This window comes from Sminthopsis crassicaudata, chromosome 1, assembly GCF_048593235.1.
Source record: "Sminthopsis crassicaudata isolate SCR6 chromosome 1, ASM4859323v1, whole genome shotgun sequence".
Lineage (NCBI taxonomy): Eukaryota > Metazoa > Chordata > Mammalia > Dasyuromorphia > Dasyuridae > Sminthopsis > Sminthopsis crassicaudata.
The window spans coordinates 719,692,991-719,714,184 of NC_133617.1; the positions used below are offsets into that span (position 1 = coordinate 719,692,991).

The 21,194-nt window shown below is 34.0% G+C and overlaps 1 protein-coding gene across 1 annotated transcript in view; it reads left to right on the forward strand.

The window, feature by feature from the left end:
• Nucleotides 1–21,194, forward strand: part of CNTN3 (contactin 3) — a 429,201-nt gene that overhangs the window by 342,245 nt on the left and 65,762 nt on the right. The window contains 3 exon segments of the mRNA XM_074284089.1: nucleotides 288–424; nucleotides 2,422–2,551; nucleotides 5,165–5,315. Of these exon segments, the coding sequence (XP_074140190.1) occupies nucleotides 288–424; nucleotides 2,422–2,551; nucleotides 5,165–5,315 (418 nt within the window).

Below are 21,194 nucleotides of genomic sequence, written 5' to 3' on the forward strand. Positions count from 1 at the left end.
CAGTTAATCTTCAAATGAGGTCATGACTGAGTTGCCTCACCATGGACGCTCATCAGAATATTACATTGGCATTTAATGTTTGAGAAATTATAGATGATTAAATTAGAAAAAATTCAGAAGGAGCAGCATGATTCTTCTTTGAGAAAAAGCTCTAGATTTCTTGCTATATTTGGGTTATTTGGAAGTGTGAGAATAAATTATAATCTATATATTCTGCATTTCTCACAATAAGATTTTCAAATTTTATTTGCATATTAATTCCTCTTTTTGGGGGGCGGGGGTTGCAGCAAAACCTCACTGGGTTCAGATGATAAAAGATGTAGAAGCTGCTGTGGAGGACAACCTATACTGGGAATGCCGGGCAAGTGGTAAACCGAAGCCATCCTACAGATGGCTGAAGAACGGAGATGGCCTGGTGATAGAGGTAAAGTGGATTGACTCATCTTCCCTTCTGTCACATTAAATGGTTTCTGGAAGCTTTACTAGGGAAGTGGTTGCTCAAAAATATTGTTGATTTTTCTTAGTTTTTGCTTACAATTCAATAAATAGGCAGGATATGAAAGTGAGGGCTTGCCCTGACAAGACCTAAATCTTTACTCAAGCCCATGAGAAGGATGTGTTTCTGTATTATTGATCTAAATCCCCAACATAAAATGTATTTAATAAAAAAATTTACCATAAACAATATAAAAACATTAATATAACCAATTCAGCTTGCTTTGTAATTACTTGAATTACTTTAAAGGCATTCTGACACAGACAATACATTCATAAGAGTTTAAACTTAAGTGAATCAAGTCTTTGTTTTTCCATTTATTTTCCAGAAATTAGAGTTATTTTGAACTTTAACTTAGTGTTATTTTACAAAGATATTCTTCCATTCCACATTCTTCCATATGGTTCATATTTGATCATGACAGCATTAAAGTATCCCATTGGGTTAATATGCTTTGATATTTTTGAAAAGTCAGTATACACAGAAGGTAATGTTAATCAAGAATACCTTGCTTTGGCTAATATTTTTGCTATATGATTTTGAACAAGCACCTTAATCTCTCAAGCAACAATCTAAAAGTATAAATTACAAAGTGGTTTCTGATCAGCATTAATAGAATAGGTTTCCTCATCTATGAAATTAATAGTGGACAGAAAAATCAAAGCATTTGTTATAGCTATTTTTTTTATCATAATACAGTAGCAAGTCCAAACTAAAAATATGTCATTTTTTATTGAGCATTAGGTGGCATCCATTTTTTAAAATTTTATCTATTTTATTCTGAAGTTAAGAAATGAAACAAGAATTTCCTAGCATGGGGGGAGAGATAATGTTCATGAAACTGCAAATTAATTATGTGTAATTTGTTATTTCTTTTAAATTCTTGGTTTTTTTTTTAATTTTTGAAATTAGAAATAATGCCACCTGCCTTTGTGCTCTGCACAAAGTAGGATTTTAATGAGCATTCTTTTAAATTGAATTGACTGGGGCTATAAATATCTTTGAACAGGTAGCTCTATTTGCTGTTAATAATATACTTAGGTTATAATTCCAGTAAGATAATTATCAGGTCAGAAAGGTTCATCATTTTTATGACTTTTCCTGAAAACAACAGACTGCCTTATAAGAAGAGTCTACTGGCTTATAGTAATTCTACTGGTAATGAATATTAAATACATATTTCTTTTCTCTAGCCCTATCCCTTTGCTAGATTGCAGGAGAAATTAATAAGTCAATCACTCAGCAATTCCTATACTTTTGCATTTATTTTTTCAGTCACTTATTCTATGCACTTTTTAATTATGCTAGGATGTTTGCTTTTAGTGCTAACCCAACCTTGCTCCTTCAGCTCCTCAGGCATAGTACTTGTCTATATTTCACACTCCATAATCACCTTGATAAATATTCATGGTCTCCATATTTAAGTATCTTTTGTTCCATGTACCTAGTTTTTACCCAACCTTCAACTTGCATGCTTAAAAAATAGCAAAAGAAAAAAAAAAAAAAAACCTCTTTTTTTGCTTGAATAGAAAAGCTAAAGCTTATGGAACTATCTATTTAGAAGTTGGATACATTAGTGAGACATGAAAATTATTCAGAATGTCACAGGTTTGTCTCATGTATTCCTAGATTGTGCTTTATGAGTTGTAGGATCTGATCACTTTTAGGCTATTTGATCTATCTTAGCACTTCAGAGGACCAATTCCAATTTATTGGTAAAAGATTAGCTGGCTTCCTGGTTTAAATTCAAACTAATGTCAATTTATATTGTCAAAGTAGACTCTGATGATCTTTCGTAAGGTTCATAAGTGAGAGAAATCTGGGATAGATTTGATCCAAAGTAATACTTTCAATAGTTCTTGTTTTTATTTTGTTAAAGTATATTGAGCTTTTATAGATAAAGACATTTCTCCTCCACTGCCTAGGAGAGAGTGCAACTAGAAAATGGGGCCCTTTCAATAGCTGTTCTTAATGTGAATGACTCCGGCATGTATCAATGCATAGCAGAAAACAAACATGGACTCATTTATTCAAGTGCAGAACTCAAAGTTGTTGGTAAGATGCATTTTCTTTGTATTTTTAAAAATGTGTTTCATACTGCATGTTTATCATCTTAATTTGTTAACCCTTTCAAATCTGATTATAGAATGAGTTATCATCTTTCTCTTTAATCCATTGAAATGAAGTATTTGGTAACAGCTCTAATCCGTGTGCTATAAAAATCCAGGAAATTTAAGATCTGATCATTCATTGCTTTGAAGCGAGAATAGGCAGCTAAATTATTAATGATGGATCAGTAGTAGAAATAGTGACTTGGAGAGAATCCCAAAGATGAAGACTAATTATATGTATAAAGGCAATGTTGTCTTTGTCCTTGAAAAATTGTATTAGCATCATAGACAATACAAGTAAAATTTCAGTTAACCAGAATTCAACTGAGCATAATGATCTATGATTTTCTTTTGTTTTTTTGTTTTATTTTTTGTTGTTTTTAGACCAAAGTCATTCCCCTTCATCTTCTAACACCCTGTCGCATACATACACTTACATATTACACACACACACACACACACACACACACACACACACACATACACACACTCACACACCACTTAGTAACATAGAAAACCATATAACCAAACCTCCATAGCAATCTTTTCATGCACAGAAAGCAAGAATACTGGTTTACCAATCCAGGGAACTCTGTGGCTGTACCACTTCTAACCTATAACCTTGGGCAGGATGCTCACCATTTCCTACTCAAACTGAATCAAATAAGTGTAGTGTGGCTACTAGAGAGGATGTAGTAATAATCCTAAGTCTACTTTATCTCGGGAGTGCCAAAAACCATGCTGGCTATCATATAACAATCTGTTGGTCAAAAATAACAAAGTTTACAATTTAAGCCATGGAATCCAATAATGGGGTGCTTGCAACTGCACCTTTAAGCCATAGAATTTAATACTCCTCAACTCTACCCCTAAGACCACTCCTCAATTCTACCTTTATGCTATAGAACTCGGTAATGAGTGCAATTCCATCTTTACTACTATATTACCCCTAATAAAATTAGCATATCAATGACTTGAGGTACCTAATTTTCTTTTTCCTATAAAATTATCTTTTTTCTTATATTTTGTTCTATTTTGTTTTAGTTTTTTGCTAAATTCTATTAGAATTTAGCCTGCTGGGTATTAAATATTTGGAGACAAACTGAGTTTGCAAATTCTTACAACATACCTGTGATACCGATCTGAGGACTCTAATATTGTTGGGGTGTCTTCCATCTTAAAAAATGATCCTCTGAGGTCTCTGTCTGATGGAGTGATTTTACAAGCTACAAATACCTCCTCACCTTGCTTTTAACATTGTTTTAATATTCATTATTGTAGATATTTTTTTTCTGATCTCCCATTTCTAATTATTTCCTCTGATATGCATTTATATAAGTCTAACTGTGGTTTTCTGAATTAAGTTTTGGTTTTTCAATGAATATTGGGACAATCTTTTACATTACCTTTATCTCTTACAGTTTGTTCACCTGTCCCCTAATCATTAAATAAGTACTTAGTCTGTTTCCAGTTTTTTTTTTGCTACACACACACACACACACACACACACACAAAATTGCTTCTGCCTTTTATTTTATGAGGAATTTTTAAATGGCAGACTAATAATCAAGGATTAAGATAAAAATAATTCAAAGCAAAATTCTTCCAAGATGTGCCAAGAGACCAGAGGATTCAGTCAATACTTTGTACATCTAAAGTCCCTTCCACTTCTAAATCCTGTGATTCTCTGATCTACAGTGACATACAATGATAATTTATTTCCAGAATAATGACCCTGAGGCCCTTAATTATCAAAGAGAGACTCTATTCTAGGCACTCTCATTAAAAAGCCTTAATTAATTGCTGCTCTAGGCAACTTTTCAACTTTAAGTTGCAGAACAGTTGCTGCTCTGCACTAGTAGAGGGGCTTTCTTCACTGGGACTTCCTAATACCACAGAAATCATAGGTCCACTAAAAATAAGGAATAATTGTAAGGAAGTATCTCAATATTTTAAATTTAATGTTTTCAATTCATAATCCACTTTTTCTCTCTTTTCTACTGGGGTAAAAGCGGAAGGGGGAAGCAGGAAAGTAGGCATTCAAACACTTGTTTCTTAAGTTAAAAAAAAAAAGAAAAACACTATGTAATTATACTGATATTTTAGGATATGGAACAAATTGAGCTTCTTGGTTTATCTTTAATTTATTTCATACTCCTAATTTACCTCTGGACCTTGAGAGCTTGAGTTTTGATTTATTTTTTAATTTTTGTCCATAATACTAAACAGTGCCTGACAAATATTAGGCACATAATTAATGATTTTTGCTTGATTGTTGGTTGGTTGGTTGATTCTGGTCACTGTTCTATCTCATTTTGGTATTCTGGGTATTCACTTTTAGAATTGTGATGGCAACTGCAAAAGTTATTAATAAATGTGTTTTCTACAATGGCAGAGGCTTTGAAATATTTCCAGCGATGGGTTGGGGTACAAAAGCTGGACACATGTAACAATTCTAAAACCTAGTCATTCAACTCTAACCTAAAATATATAAAATCAACTTAAAAATAAAATCATTTTGAGCTATTTTTCTTTTCTATTCTTTCTTCATCATCAGCATCTGCACCAGACTTTTCTAAGAATCCAATGAAGAAGCTGATTCAGGTTCAAATAGGCAGCCTGGTTATATTTGATTGTAAACCAAAAGCATCTCCCAAGGCACATTGCTCTTGGAAGAAGGGGGATGAGGTCCTGCAATCAAGTGAAAGGTATTGTGTTCCCCTAAGTTTTGATTTTTTTTAACTTTTCAAAAATCTATTTTGAATTTACTTTGAAAATACTGTCTTCCCTTACCAACCTCCCCAGCATACACACACACACACACACACACACACACACACACACACACACACACAAACACACAATCTCATGTTTTTATTAATGATACTCAGTTTTTCTGACTGTTATTGTATAAATCAGGATCATAAAATGTTACAAGGAGAAGGACCTTTAGGGATCATCTAGTTTAGATGATTTTTTGAGGCTAAAGAAACTGATGTATTGGGAAGTTAATTGATTTGTCCAAAGCCATATGGATATTCAGTAGCAGAGCTGAGATTTCAAACTATTCTAACACCAAAGGAGAGGTTTCTTCCAAAGGTTATGTTCCCTCTGGCGGAGCCTTGTTCCTGAGAAAAGAGCCTTTTTACCAAGTGACTAGAAAAGCAATTGCAAAAGAAATAAGAAGAGGTCTGGCTTTACCTTTTACTGACCTTGTAAACTTGAAGGGGAAATATAGCAGTGATTCTAAAGTCCTCTGACCTTGAAGTGCTATTGTTTTAATAATGTATCAATGATTCTAAAGTCTTCTGGCCTTAGAAATACAATAATATATATTTCTTCCCCTAGATTTTAGGGAAGATATAGCAGTAATGCTGAGGTTTTCTCACCTCAGAGTGCTATTATTCTAATAATTTGTTTGTCAATGATTCTGAAATCTTCTGGCCTTAGGATAGTCCTGCAAACATTGCTGTCAAATAGATAATCTGCTAGTCAGTGATAACCAAGTTCCTGAGACAGTGAATAGACCACTCCTCAAACCTACCTTTAAGCTAAAAATTAGCAAATAAGTAGCATGAAGCTCTGATCTCTCTAACTTTGTCCTATAAATTTATCTTCTTTCTCTTTGTTCTTTGCTAAATTCTTTTGGAACTTAGATTGCTTCAATTGGTATTATAATTATAATAAATTTTGTCCTTTGACTTGGAGATGGGTTGAAGCCTACAAATTCTTTTGAGAAATCTGTTGACACTGATAGGCAACCCCAATCTTTTGGGGTCTCCTTTTAAACCTCCACACACTCAAAGGAACCACTACAACATCCTGGACCAAGTGAAGAGTACTGAAGTTGGAGAGTCATATCTTGAGTGCCAATCCTTGCTCTGCTTACCTGCTGCCTCTGATTCATTGACTTCCTCTTGTGGACTCTAAAGTCTCTTCCAGCTCTAACTTTATGATCCTATGATTCCAAAGTTACAATTTTTGTTATACTTGGTGGAATCAAAATTCAGGTTTAAAATTTAGTGGTATAACACATTGAAAGAGTGAGTTACATGGAGAAACTTCTGAGTTTCTTCATCTCAATAAAAAAAAAGTCCAGATTTTTGGGCCTTGGATTGCAGAAAATAATCTTCTTAAGAAATTAGTTTTTAAGAATGTTTCTTAAGATTGTCTTATCTTTAATGTACTTCAACAATCTTCCAACTTGCTATTTCTTTAAGTGAAAAAAAAATTTACTGTGCAGAACCAAACCAGTGCTTTATACAATAATTTTGTCTCAAAGAATTCAAAGTTCTTCTTCATTTCCCAGCATTTTCCTGGAAGAGGCAGACTTTGGTATACAAATTTATAAACCCAACACTGAAATGAAGCATTTGTCCAGAGATACTGAGCAACTTGGTTGGAGAATGAGTTAGCACTCAAATATCCCAGATAAAGAGGTAGCCTGTTATGGTCAATACAATGCTAGGTTTAGATTTGGCAGAATCTGGGTTCTTATCCAACCTCCTACTTACTAGCTATAACATCATATGGGAAATCATTTAAGTTCTTGGAGCCTTAGTTAGTCCATATAGAAAAATGGAAATGTGCATGTGTGTGTCTAGGAGGGTGGGGTGTGAATGTATATATACACACATACATTTTTGAAAAGTGTCTAGTGTAGAAATATTAGTTGTAATGATTTCAGAGCCTCTGATCCTATATTTGGAAAGGATTTTAGAGTTAATCTAATGAAGTTTTCAATTTTTTAATGATTGAAGGTAACCAGGGTCTTTTACTTGAATGGCTATGCTAACTGAAGATGAGATGAAAGCATAAAATAAATGTAAAAGTAAAATCAAATAAAAGGGACCTAATTTACAAGAAAGGAAACTTGAAATTTCTTTACTATGCTGTATTCTTATCTCTGTCTCTTTAAAAAAAAATAACAAAGAACTAATGAGTCAGTAACCTGCTGGTCTGAGAGAATGCTGAAAGAAGCAATAATTGGACAGATTTCAGGTTTGAATGTTCTATAAGATGGTATGAAATGAGGATGAGATTTGGCCAGCTCTTGTCATTGCTATCCATATTTGTTCTGTCAGTATTTCTTCTCTAACCTAAATTGGGAAACCAATTCAATTTTTTTCTGGGAAGAGGTGAGGGTAGAGAGTGTTTCATTTTTTATGTTTTGTACAATATTCAATCTTTAAAATACAAATTCATTGAGTCACTTTATCCCCTCAAACTTTTGAAAAGCAAATACTTTACAAAAATGATCTTTCTAAAACAAATCTAATTCAACAATATATGTTGATCACAAATTGAGAGATTTAAGTGACTTCAGAAGTCACTTAGTCCACATCTCTTCTTTTACCCATGAGGAAATTGACACCCAAAATCTTATCTTGTCCAAGGTAACATTGGTATTAAGCAATAATGACTTTTATCACAATAGTTTATGACCACAGTGGTCACAATTATTTATGGATATGGGTGCTCCTAATGATTTTGAATGTTCTCATAAAACCTTTACCCTCATAGTTGCTGTAAACATCATTGACACATATTGTCAACACAGTTATTTTTCAATAGCTACTAAGAACCCAGTTGTTAAACAAAATGAATTCCAGGAAAAGTGAAAAAATGCAAGTTATGAAGGAATAGTGTCTTGAAGTAGTAGTGTACGGCTGTAGTGAGAAACAAGACGGAATTGTAATCACTGGGCTCAGCCTCCACTCTGACACAAAGCTCTGACCATGGGCAGTCTTTCTGTATTTCATGCAATTGTCTAAGACTTAGGAAACTATTGATGGGTTATATTAGTCTTGGTGAAGAGAGTTCTTGAACATGGGTGAAATCATGGGATGGGAATAGGAACCATGGCTGGGATTGCATTAGTAGAGTCTACTCCAAAGGGAGAAAATCTCCTCTAGCAAAATAGAGGGACATTTTCTCTCCTACTTACTATCTTCAAGAATTAACTGAAGGGGGGGGGGCAGCTAGGTAGCACAGTGGATAGAGCACCAGCCTTGAATTCAGAAGGACCCCAGTTCAAATCTATCTCAGATACTTAACACATCCTAGCTGTGTGACCCTGGGCAAGTCACTTAACCCCAGCCTCAGAAAAAATAAAAATAAATTTTAAAAAATTTAAAAATTTAAAAAAAAAAAAAAGAATTAACTGGGGGATAAAGCACCAGGCCTGAAGTCAGGAGGATCAGAGTTCATATTATCTTCCCAACTGTGTGACTTTGGGCAAGTCATTTAACCCCAATTGCCTCATTGAGAGACAGACAGACAGATAGAGTTTAAAAAACAGAATTAACTAAGGACCCACTTAGCACATTTGGGATGGAAATTAAAATCGTATCATTCTGGCTTCCATTTCATCTCCCTCCCCACTCTGCTTAATAACTCATTTAGGTGATGCTTCAAAGTCTAAAAAGTGTTTTATATCTATTAGCTCATGTGTTTTTCACAACAGTTGATGCAGTTTTGCTACCTGCATCATAAAAAAGACGCAGTAAGTACACTTGTGCTCAATAGAGACTCAATGGATGGGTACTGGGAAATACTAAATCCATGTTTTACAGAAAAGAGTGAAGTCTTCATTGATAAGCTCTAAAGTTGAGTGCTAAAAGTTAATATATTAATTAATATACTTTATACATTGTAAAAGAAAAATGAATATGTCTCCTTAAATCCTAGAAAACACACACACACACACACACACACACACACACACACACACATACACACAAAACATCACAACTTCCCCCCTTTTTAGGAATCCTTGGAGTTCATTTACTATCTCTTCATAAAGTGAACCATTCACTTTGAAGTTTGAAGTCTTGGCTTTTATGGGTAAATATTTTATTGCTCTATTTTTCCTCCTGAAGAGATTAAAGAATAGCCTGTTTGTTTTTAGTTGTAATTAGATACACAGAACCTCAGTCTAGCAGCTTGTGCAGCAATGAATACCTTAGGGGCTAAAATCCATTCCAAAAAAAAAAAAAAAAAAAAAACTACATAGGAAAAAAAAGCTACATAGATGCTCATTGTTTTTGGTTTTTTAACAATGCTAGCTCAGAGCAAGAATTGGAAATAACCTTGCTGAGTCCTACCTTTTGTACATAGCTTTGAAGCTACACTTCATAGACCTTAGGGAACTTGTTGTTGTAGTTGGTTAGTGGTTTCAGTCTTGTCCAACTCTGCATGACCCCATTTTGGAGTTTTCTTGGCAGAGATACCAGAGTGCTTGCCATTTCCTTCTCCAGCTAATTTTACAGAAGAAGAAACTAAGGCAGACAGGGTTAAATGACTGGCCCTGGATCACAGTTTCTCAGGCTAGATTTGGACTCAGAAAAATGAGTCATCTTGACTCTTGGCCTATTGCTCTGTCACCAAAAGTACCTACTTGCTTTAGAGGTCATCAATCAATAAACATTATTAAGTGCTCCTAATATGCATAGACACTGTGCTAAACCTGAGAGTACAAAAAAAGGAAAAAAAAAAAAAAAAACCTATATCTTTTCTCAAGAAGCTCCAAGTCTGATGGGGGAGAATCATACAGACAACTATGTACAGATAAATTTAATGCAAAATTAATCTGGAGGAAGTTTCAGAGGGAAGATATTTGAGATTAAGGAGAAATGGGAAATGTCATTTTATCAAAATCTTCGTTTCTGTGGATAAAGAAACCAAGATACAAAAAGATAGTTTATTCAAAATCTCACATATAACTTAACTTAAGACAGCCTTGGATTTCAGTTGATTTGTAAAACATTACTGTATCTGTGCCTGAGAAGTATCTATAAGGTCCCATATATTGATCAATGGAACCAGCTCCCTGCATTGGACAAATATGGAGAACTTGCTTTTCTTTGGAACTAGGTTTATCAGAGTTGCTTATCACACAATGTTGCTCTTACTATGTATAATGTTTCTTCGGTTCTGCTCACTTCATTCTGCATTAGTTCATGTAAATCTTTGCAGGATGTTCTGAAATCCATCTACTCATCATTTTTTAAAAAAACAATAATATTCCAATATATTCATATATCACAACTTGTTTAGCTATTCCCAAATTGATGGGCATCTCCTCAATTTCCATTTTTTTTTGCCACTGTAAAAATAACTGCTTTACATATGTATCTATGTGTATGTAAATATTAGCTATTAAGTTTATCATTTAAAAGTGATAGATGGCTCCCTTTTTGTCAAATATAATCACTCTTTAAAAATAGTGTAAGGAATAAAGTCTTACTAAATTATTTTTATTATGTCATTATGATTATTAAATAGGAAACTATGATTCCAAATCCTTTCTCAAATACGGGATCCTGGGCACAATACTTAGCATCTCTCACCTCTGTTTCTTTATATGTAAAATAAATGTAATAATAAAATTTATCTTATAGAGTTGTTGTGAAAAACAAATGTGGTAACTAATGTTAAGTTCACTGAAAACCTTAAAATGATATATGCATATGTACATAAACATACACAAACATATATATTAGCTAATAATAATGGTCAATCAATATCACACATATATCGTCCTATAAATTCTTTTAAAAAGAATAATAGGTTCCAGACATCATTTAGCCTATAATTCCAGCTCCTGGTAAGAGGTTACTGTTAATGAAGTCCTTGAGTTAGTGAGTTCTAAATTACAGTAGGTGCAAAGCCAATCAGATGTCTGCATAAAGTACAGTATCAGTGTGGTGAGCCTTCTCAAAGTCAAGGGCCATCAACTTGTCCAAGGAGGGGCAAACATGCTAAAGTTAGAAATGAAGCAGCTCAAAGTCCCCTGATTCTTCAGAATAGCATGGATCTGTGAATAGGTTTCTGATTTCCAGCCTGGAGAAGATCTAGCTTGGGAGAAAAAAATAGGGAGAAGAAGTAAGATGAGTTTATATTTTTTAATGTCTAAATAACTTCTTTCTTTGAGGTTGAAGGATATGCATGTCTATTTAAGTAGGAATATAAATATTTTTATCTGATTGAATTCCCTGTGATTATTGTCTTGATTTTATATATATATATATATATATATATATATATATATATATACATATATATATATGTGTGTGTGTGTATATACATATATATATATATATATACCTGTTTAGACACATATTCTCCTATCTGTAGACATACAAAATATTTTAAAATAATCACTCCTAGTAGTTTAGCATATTAGTGATGACAGATATTTTTTCCACAAAAATAAAACAAACAAACAAAAAAAAAACACTATTGGGTTCAAAAAACAGATGATAAAAGACCTCTCATTTTGTTGAAAAAGTTGGGGACTAAGAGTGCTGAATATTGCATATCCTGTGGACTTGTTGACTCAGTTTGCCTTAACTGATTTTCTTTGTTACAAGTGGGCAGTAATTAGGAAATGATTATTGTCTTAAAAACCAAAGGCATCAATTAAGCTTTCTATTTTCTAAGAAAATAGAAAAGAGGTCATAAATTTTATTACATTAGACTAAATTATATAACCCATAGGATTGTATGAAATGGAAAACATTTGTTAATTGTGGTATTACAAATTATTGCCTGCTATTTTGTGGTGTCTGAGGGGGAAAAAAGCTTATTGATTTCCTAGGCTGAAAAGAATTATTACCAAGTTATAATCTGTGGCCAAGCAGGAAGAAATTCCATTCTAGGTGTGCTGTGGTCTGGTATTCTCCATTTAAATGGAGAAATGGTACAGTGTGAAATGGTACAATGGGATATTTTTCTCCCTTTATATGCATTTACCGTTGAAAAAAACCTGCTATTTTTGAGCACCAGGCTAGCTAAAACAGGCTTTGTTCTCAAGTGTGATTTGCTGACCCTTTTGTTGCTGTATAAGCTTGAGATCATGTAGAATTACAGTCAAGTGTGTGACAGTCTTCCCTGACTTGAAGAAAGACAGATCTTATTTATAGCTTTTCTTATTCAAGTGTCAAAGAAGACAGTTAGTTTAACTTAAGGATAACACTTCTATCACCTTACATCAATGTTTCACGTATTTATTGATTTGTCCAATCAACCACGTTTCCACATCACAAAAAACTCAAAACTTTGATCTATGTATTCTTGCATTAAAGGGGTGGAATGGTGTAGTGGATAGAGACCTAGCCCCAAGAAGACCTGGATTTAAATCCAGTAAATGGAAATTATTGGCTGTATGATTCTAAACAGTTTCTTAACTCCTCAGTACTCTAAGAAACCATAAGGCTCTTGGTCTTTGTCCTTCATTTTCAAAGAGGAGAAAATCACATCATGATGTAAGTCAAGTTAACATGCCCAATTATGCATGATCAGACCCATATGAGCCTGGAATGCTCTGCCATAGGTGAGACACAAAGAGTCCCTATGAACATTTGGAGTGTTTTGTCTAACTTTGCACATGTCATGTTTCTTCTGAGCTGATTCAATTCTGCTTTGGTTCTAAATTGTAGAGAGAGTGTCAGTCTGCATTGATAGGGAAACTTTCTTTACCGTTAAGATCTCTTAAAGATAAAATCACAGGTCTAGTCTCTCTTTTATTATATTAGTCAGTTTTCCAGTCCAATAAAATGCAAGCTTCTTGAAGATTTAACCTTTTGTGTTAGCTTGCTTTCATATGTTTTCGTTCATTTAGTTTGTCTTTGTAACTTCAGCATTTGGTAAACAGTTGGCACTTTTTGAGCTAGACTAGCTGAATTGACTTCCAACAACATTAATTAACTTGTAAGATACTGTGTAAGGTCTGTGTAAGATACTGGGAATACAAAGAGAGAGAAATCCTGGTTTCAAATTCTGGCATGGTTCAAACTTCTTAAGCAACATTTGCCAAAATTTAACCTCTCTTGTGTCTCAGTGACCTTTCCAATAAAATGAGGCTATTAGACCAGATATCCTGCAAGGTCTCTTCCAATTCTATGTATCTATAATTATAGTGAAATGACCCCCTGCCTTCAAGAGGCTGGCACTCTTCTGAGGAAGCACAGATAAGTTTGGTGAAGAGACTATATTTTTAAAACTATGCAATTCTTCCACTTTGTAATAGAGCAAATTGAATCTCCATATTGCTTTTTCAGATTCACATCTCTTCTATATGGCCATTGTTCTGTGATGAACATGCTAGTGAATTTAGCATCTTACACACCTGGATGTTTCTCTGTGAACAGTCCTATAACTAAAAATGTTTCACTTTCAAAATTCATTAATTAGCATCTGGATCAGTTTTAGAATTCTCTAGAGCAGCTCCACATGGGTATCTCTCTCCCAAAAGAACTCAAGTGTTTTCTTTCTTCAGCACAAATCTACATGAATAGCAACAAGATTTTGCCACAAAAATCATTGAAATAAATATGCTTAAGCTATGATAACTCTCCCTTTTATGAATATAAATATTCACTTGGGAAGATTTTATAAAAACTAACAATTGACCCATGGATATATCTTTCATCAAATACATAATTCCTCCAAAAGAATTCCTTAATTACTATTGGTTTACAATCATATAACATCTTACTGTTTAGAAAGCATTTTTTCTTTAAATTTTTTGCAACAATGCTATTAATTGTACCTTATAAGACATTATTCTCATTTAAGAAATGAGAAAACAGAGTTTAAGGTTGCTTAAGTAAGTTATCTTGTGGTCTGTAAGAATTGGGGTTGGGACTCCTTACTTGAGGTGCATCACTTCCCATTTTTTGCACCACAAATGACATTGTGATCCTCTTAAACAAAAGGTAAGTTTTATGATGGAAATGCCATAATTAATTGGAATTGTGCAGCTAAATGATATAAGGAGAACACTGATTTTTAAAATGTAAGCCAAGGATGATCTTATTTTTCAAGATATAATATTAATATAATAAAGTTTGCTCAGCAAAAGAGACCTGTCTCATTCTCTGAGCCTCGTAGTTACTCAGAGAGATTATTATCAGCTAGAAGATCTTCCACACTCTGCCTCCATTTTCCCTGAAGATTTTCTAACCAATAAATCACAAGCACAACTCAGTTGAGCTTGTAAGTTCAAAGCTCAGAATGTTATGGATGCAAAAAGTAAAATTCTAATATCATTTCCTTAGATGACATTTGCACATTATCTCTGAACTCAAGGGGGAAAAGAAATAGCTAAAGTCATTCAGCCAAGAGAGAATTAAAAAAAAAAATAACTGAAAATTTTCTTTAATTTTTTCTGACATTTATTTCCTCATGAATTTTCATCAACATACATTTGCCTTTTTATCTGTCATTGTTCATTCTGTAACATATTCATTGTAAGTACTTTTCTTTTACTGCTAATTGTATGCATCCATCTCTTGGAATGTGCACTCAGAATGCATCTTCAGAAACAACTTTGATGCTTTTTATGCTGCTGTTTTATCATTACAGACTCACATGATCTCTCTCCTCTGCTGAGAGGTAAGCATCCTTAGACAAACAGCACTGTGGCTTGGAAAAACTGGAGAAGAATAATGTACCATAGTATTAACAACTTATGCGGGTAAAAGAGGGTATTGACAGAAACTCCAGACCATGTTAATAGGGCTTGCTATTTTCCTGCTTTGGTGGTACAGATTATGTCCTTAGAGTCAGATAAAAATATCTTCCTATAGCACTGATCAATGGTACTTATGTAGCCAACCATGTGAGAGATTTTCTTTATTTTATAACATCTGAGAGCAATTTGTTGTTACTGTTGTTGTTCAATCATGTCTAACTCTTCATGACCCCATTTAGGGTTTTCTTGACAGAGATACTGAAATGGTTTGCCATTTCTTTCTTTAGCTCATTTAACAGATAACTGAGGCAGACAGGGTTAAGTAACTTGCCCAATGTCACACAGCTCTTAAGGGTCTGAGGCCGGATTTGAACTCAGGAAGATGTATCTTCCTGACTCCTGGCACTTCATTCTATCCCCTGTGCCACTTAGCTGCCCAATAAGATGCAAATATTCAAAATTAACAGTGAAATACACAAAATAAAGATGAAGAATTTTTAGATCAATGGAGAATCTCTTTCATTTGGCATCTTTAGAAGTATATTATAAACCAACTGTTTAATAGAATATAGTAAAGGGGATTTATGTTCCTTCCCACCCCCAAATGAAAGCACTATAATATAGTACTTAGATTCTGGAAAACCTAAGTTTTAAACTTGTCTCTGACACATATTCTTTCTGGGACAATGATCAAGTCATTTCAGCTCCTACCACAGTGCTTGGTACAAAACTAAGAGGGTGTGTGTGTATACCTCAGATAGTGACTAGCTGGGGCACCCTGGAAAAATCACTTAATCCTGTTTGCCTCAGTTTCCTCGTCCATAAAATGAACTAGAGAAGGAATGGCATACCACTTCAGTGTCTCTACCAGGAAAACCCCGAAGGAGGTCACAGTCAGATATGATTGGAAAATGACTAAACTACGATGACAGTATATATTAATGGATTGATTGATTAATTTAGTCCTGTGCAACAAGCAGGTTTATAAAATTAGAAGTTAAAATGAATTGCAGATTTGCATCTATAGATGGAGGTCCCAATTCTTAAATTTTGCAGGTGATCCAGTATGTATTATAATGGTAGGAATAGAGCATCCAATATTATGAATGTTTTTGTCTGGTCTTCATACATAAAAAAAAACTGACTCATGGTGAGTTTAGAATGCATTTTCATTCATAGGGAAAAGGTATAAAAATTTCACATTGTATCTCTGTAGGGAAGGTTTGGTTATTAAAGGTTTTCTGGGGAGAAACAATTACTTCATCTATTTACTGAATATTGTTTGTTTTTATGTTCCATGAAACGCCCCGTGGGCCTCTTACATGTTCCTGGAAGAACCAATTTAAGAACAAACTATCCAATTAGCTCCACATTGTATGATTTGTACAGTTGGCATTATTTGAAGTTAACATATTTGTGTTTAAAGCCTGTTTTCTTCCTAAAATGTCAGGCCCCACTTCTGACTTAGACCTCACCTTCAAATCATAAAAGAGGTTTGTTAGTTCAAGTAACTGCATCTTATGAACTAAAGGATTTCTTATTCCCATCTAAAATTGCTATTGCTTTAATGTTGGTATTAAAAAAAAAAAAAGTTAGATAACACCCAGAGGGCAGAATAAGGAAGTAACTGAAATTGGCTATCTCCAGTGTTCCCAATCCTTTTGCTACCCAATTTAGGGCTTATAAATTATAGATGAATTTAGAAGTAGATCTTTAGTCAACAAGGAGATGACTTCAGTAAGCTTTAGTGCCTTGCATATGGTAGGCATTTAATTAATATTTGTTGAACGAATAAATAAAATATATAATGCTTTCATATTTATCTAAGCTTCAGGGTCCATAGATTAGTTTGATTATGCAGAAAACACACTGACTGAAAAAAAAAATAACACTACTGTAATTTATAATCCTTAAACTTGTATATTTCATATTGGGTTCAATGTATGTTCAATAAATAAAAGCAAATCCCATTTATTTTTAGCTAGTGACTCAGAATAAATAGACTTAAAATAAAATTTAGCTATCTCTTGTCCTCTACAAAAGTCTTTCTTAGATTCTCTATGGAGGGCAGTCTTAAAGACTATTCCAGTGAATACAAACTCTGGTAGGTTTGCCAAGCTGAAAAGACTTTGAATTCAGCACAGATAATGATCTGTTTATTTTTCATCCAGCAGTTAGTTTTGTTAAGAAATGAATGATTCATCACCGGGAGACTAGACAAAAGTGAAATTTTCAACTATGGAAATACATAAAATCCATCTATTTCTATCTTGCAGAATCTTGCAGGGCAACTCCTCCAAATCCTTCATGGTATAGTTAATGAAACTGAAGTCCAGGAATATTGAGTGATTTACCTAAAATTACTCAGACGATATCACAAATGGAATTTGAACAGAGATCTTATAAGTTATTAAATCATGTGCTATTAAAACAACTTGTGTGGCAAATTCAAAAGAATATTGTCTCTGGAATCAAAGTTTAAAATTCTGCTTCTTATTTTTGGGCTAGTCATTTTAAATAGCTATGGTGTTTGATGTACTTCCTTATTCTAAGTCTGTGAATATATGAATCATTGGATGTAAACTCAGAAAACTAGCATTGAGTGGCCATTACCTTTTTCTTAGTCATGTGAACTTGTACTAGGAACATAGTAAGTTGACTTCAAACTCTTAGCCTCAAGTTCCTTATCTGTAAAATGGAGGCAAGAAACTTGTACTGACTATGCCAGATTTATTGTGAGGAAAAGTGTTTTCTAAATTATTGAACTCTACCAATGAGAAATGTAATTTTCATTGCTCTTTACTTTTGCAAGAATCTGAAATGAAATTTGTGGCCATTTAAATTTACCAAGAGTGCAATGGAGGAAAAGGTCACATTGGAGCAATGTAGCTGGCAAAGAAAGAGGGCTCAGAAATTTAGCTGATCACAAATAATAAATAATATTTCAGTGTTTGAATATAAAGAAAAATAAATCTGTACTTTGAAAAGCAGCATATTCTGTGAATGAGGTCTAAAAATAGGTACCATAGGATTTTTCATGCTAGGATTAGAACTGATATTGGGAACACTGATTCAAGTCAGAAAAATCCAAGTTGAAATCTCGTCTCAGATACTTCATAGCTCTGTGACCCTGGGCAAATCAATTAACTTTGCTCATCCCCAGTTTCTTCAACTACTTCCTAGGGTTATTTTGACAATTAAATTAAATAATATTTGCGTAGTCCTTCACATAGTACCTAGCACATGAAATGTCCCTAATTAAATGCTTGTTTCTTGCATTCATCTTACAAATACTAATGATGTGACTTCCATGTACAAAATGCTGTGGTAGGTAGGATATTAAGAAAAATAAAATGTGGTATTTGCCCGCAAGGATCTTACTATTTTAAAATTATTTGGTGAGATTTATAGATATATGTGTATGTATGTATGAGCAAATGGATTCAAGAGCTTAAAATGTTTTGTTCAGAAATTTCTAATGGAGATTTCCCAGGAGAATGCAGAATGAAAAGATATAAAGAAATCTACCTGTCATCTCCTTACTCTTTTCAAAAATTGCAATAGAAATAAAAAGGAGAAAAATTACTAGAAAACACAAAATAATATTTCAAAGGTCACACAAAGAAATGTTCAAAACAATGAGGAGTTCTAACACAATGAAAAATTTTATGAACTAAAAATTACAGAATAAAAAATGCCAGGCGGTGGGAGGGGAAAAAGTATTTAAAGAAGCCCTGCAAAAACATATTATATTTTTTCTTTTTTTTAAATTAATTTTATAATTATAAAAAATTTTTACAGTATATATGCATGAGTAATTTTTTTATAACATTATCCCTTGTATTCATTTTTCCTAATTTTCCCCTACCTCCCTCTACTCCCTCCCCTAGATGACAGGCAATCCCATACATTTTACATGTGTTACAGTATAACCTAGATACAATATATGTGTGTGTAAATCCCATTTTCTTGTTGCACATTAAGTATTAGATTCCGAAGGTATAAGTAACCTGGGTAGATAGACAGTAGTGCTAACAGTTTACATTCAATTCCCAGTGTTCCTTCTTTGGGTGTAGTTATTTCTGTCCATCATTGATCAACTGGAAGTGAGTTGGATCTTCTTTATGTTGAAGATTTCCACTTCCATCAGAATACATCCTCATACAGTATCATTGTTGAAGTGTACAGTGATCTTCTGGTTCTGCTCATTTCACTCAGCATCAGTTCATGAGAGTCTCTCCAAGCCTCTCTGTATTCCTCCTGCTGGTCATTTCTTACAGAGCAATAATATTCCATAACCTTCATATACCTTAATTTACCCAACCATTCTTCAATTGATGGACATCCATTCATCTTCCAGCTTCCAGCCACTACAAAAAGAGCTGCTGTAAGGGCCCTTTAAATGGGCTGCGCCACAGCGCATCATTGAGGCCCGGAAGTAATTTCTGTGGATATTAGGACTGCCTTGTAGGTGGGATCCTGTCCATTTTGAGATAGCTTCGTAATGGGTGACTCTCTCGCTGATTGGCTGTGTGTGTGACCTCACAGGCCCTATGTAAGCCCACTGCAGGCAGCAGTTGTGCTCTTTAACCTGGCGTTCTTCACCCTGGCTTCCTAGCCTGGGGTAGCCAAGCCAAGATGGATAGCCAAAAGAGGTAAGGGTTTTGGTAGTGAACACGTAGGTCTTCTGACCAGGTGTTCACTTGGGAACCAACAAGTCAAGGCATCAAGTCAGGGCATTATGTGAGTAGGTATAATAAAGGCTTTTAAGATTACACATGGCTGTTCTTGAGTGCGCTACCGGTTATTAAGCTATAGATTCAAGAGATTATGGACATTTGAAGGCCTCAGAGGAGGCGAGCCGGGTAGAGTTCACACTGCTAAGCACAGTGGACAAAGGTACTCTGTTGGGTCTAGGACAGACTAGTAATTGTAACTGCCGGGAGAACACGTTACAAGCTGCCACAAACATTTTGGCACATACAGGTCCCTTTCCCTTCTTTAGTATTTCTTTGGAATATAAGCCCAATAGTAGCACTGCTGGATCAAAGGGTATGCACAGTTCCAGATTGCTCTCCAGAATGGTTGGATTCTTTTACATCTCCACCAACAATGCATCAGTGTCCCAGTTTTCCCACATCCCCTCCAACATTCATCATTATTTGTTTCTGTCATCTTAGCCAATCTGACAGGTGTGTAGTGGTATCTCAGAGTTGTCTTAATTTGCATCTGTCTGATCAGGAGTGATTTGGAACACTCTTTCATATGAGTGGATATAATTTCAATTTCATCGTCTGAGAATTGTCTGTTCATATCCTTTGACCATTTATCAATTGGAGAATGGTTTGATTTCTTATAAATTAGGGTCAGTTCTCTATATATTTTGGAAATGAGACCTTTATCAGAACCTTTAACTATAAAAATATTTTCCCAATTTGTTACTTCCCTTCTAATCTTGTTTGCATTAGTATTGTTTGTACAGAAACTTTTTAGTTTGATGTAATCAAAATCTTCTATTTTGTGATCAATAATGATCTCTAGTTCTCCTCTGGTCATAAATTCCTTCCTCCTCCACAGGTCTGAGAGGTAGAGTATCCTCTGTTCTTCTAATCTATTTATGATCTCATTCTTTATGCCTAAATCATGAACCCATTTTGATTTTATCTTGGTATATGGTGTTAAGTGTGAATCCATATCTAATTTCTGCCATACTAATTTCCAGAAAAACATATTTTTTCAACACACAGGAAAATGAATAATAATGAGCATCATAATTAGATATACTTTCAAGGTATCTCATGAAGATCATACTTGATTCAAAATCTTTTTGTAAAGTCATAGATAGTTAAAAGAAAAAAATATCAGCTGAAATATCCACAGGATGAATTAAGGACCTAAATGTGAACAGGAAATTTAAGGACTAAGTGATGATCAAGTCAGCAGTGTAGAAAGATATATGATAAATGCTTAAAAGTGAATTTAAGATTATTTTAGCAGAGCTCAGAATAGTGGAAAGAATAGAATTCAAGGAAAATCAAAATTACTTGACAAGGAAAAGATTTGGAAGCAATGAAAAAAAAAGTGATGATCTCTAGGACAGAATAAGGAG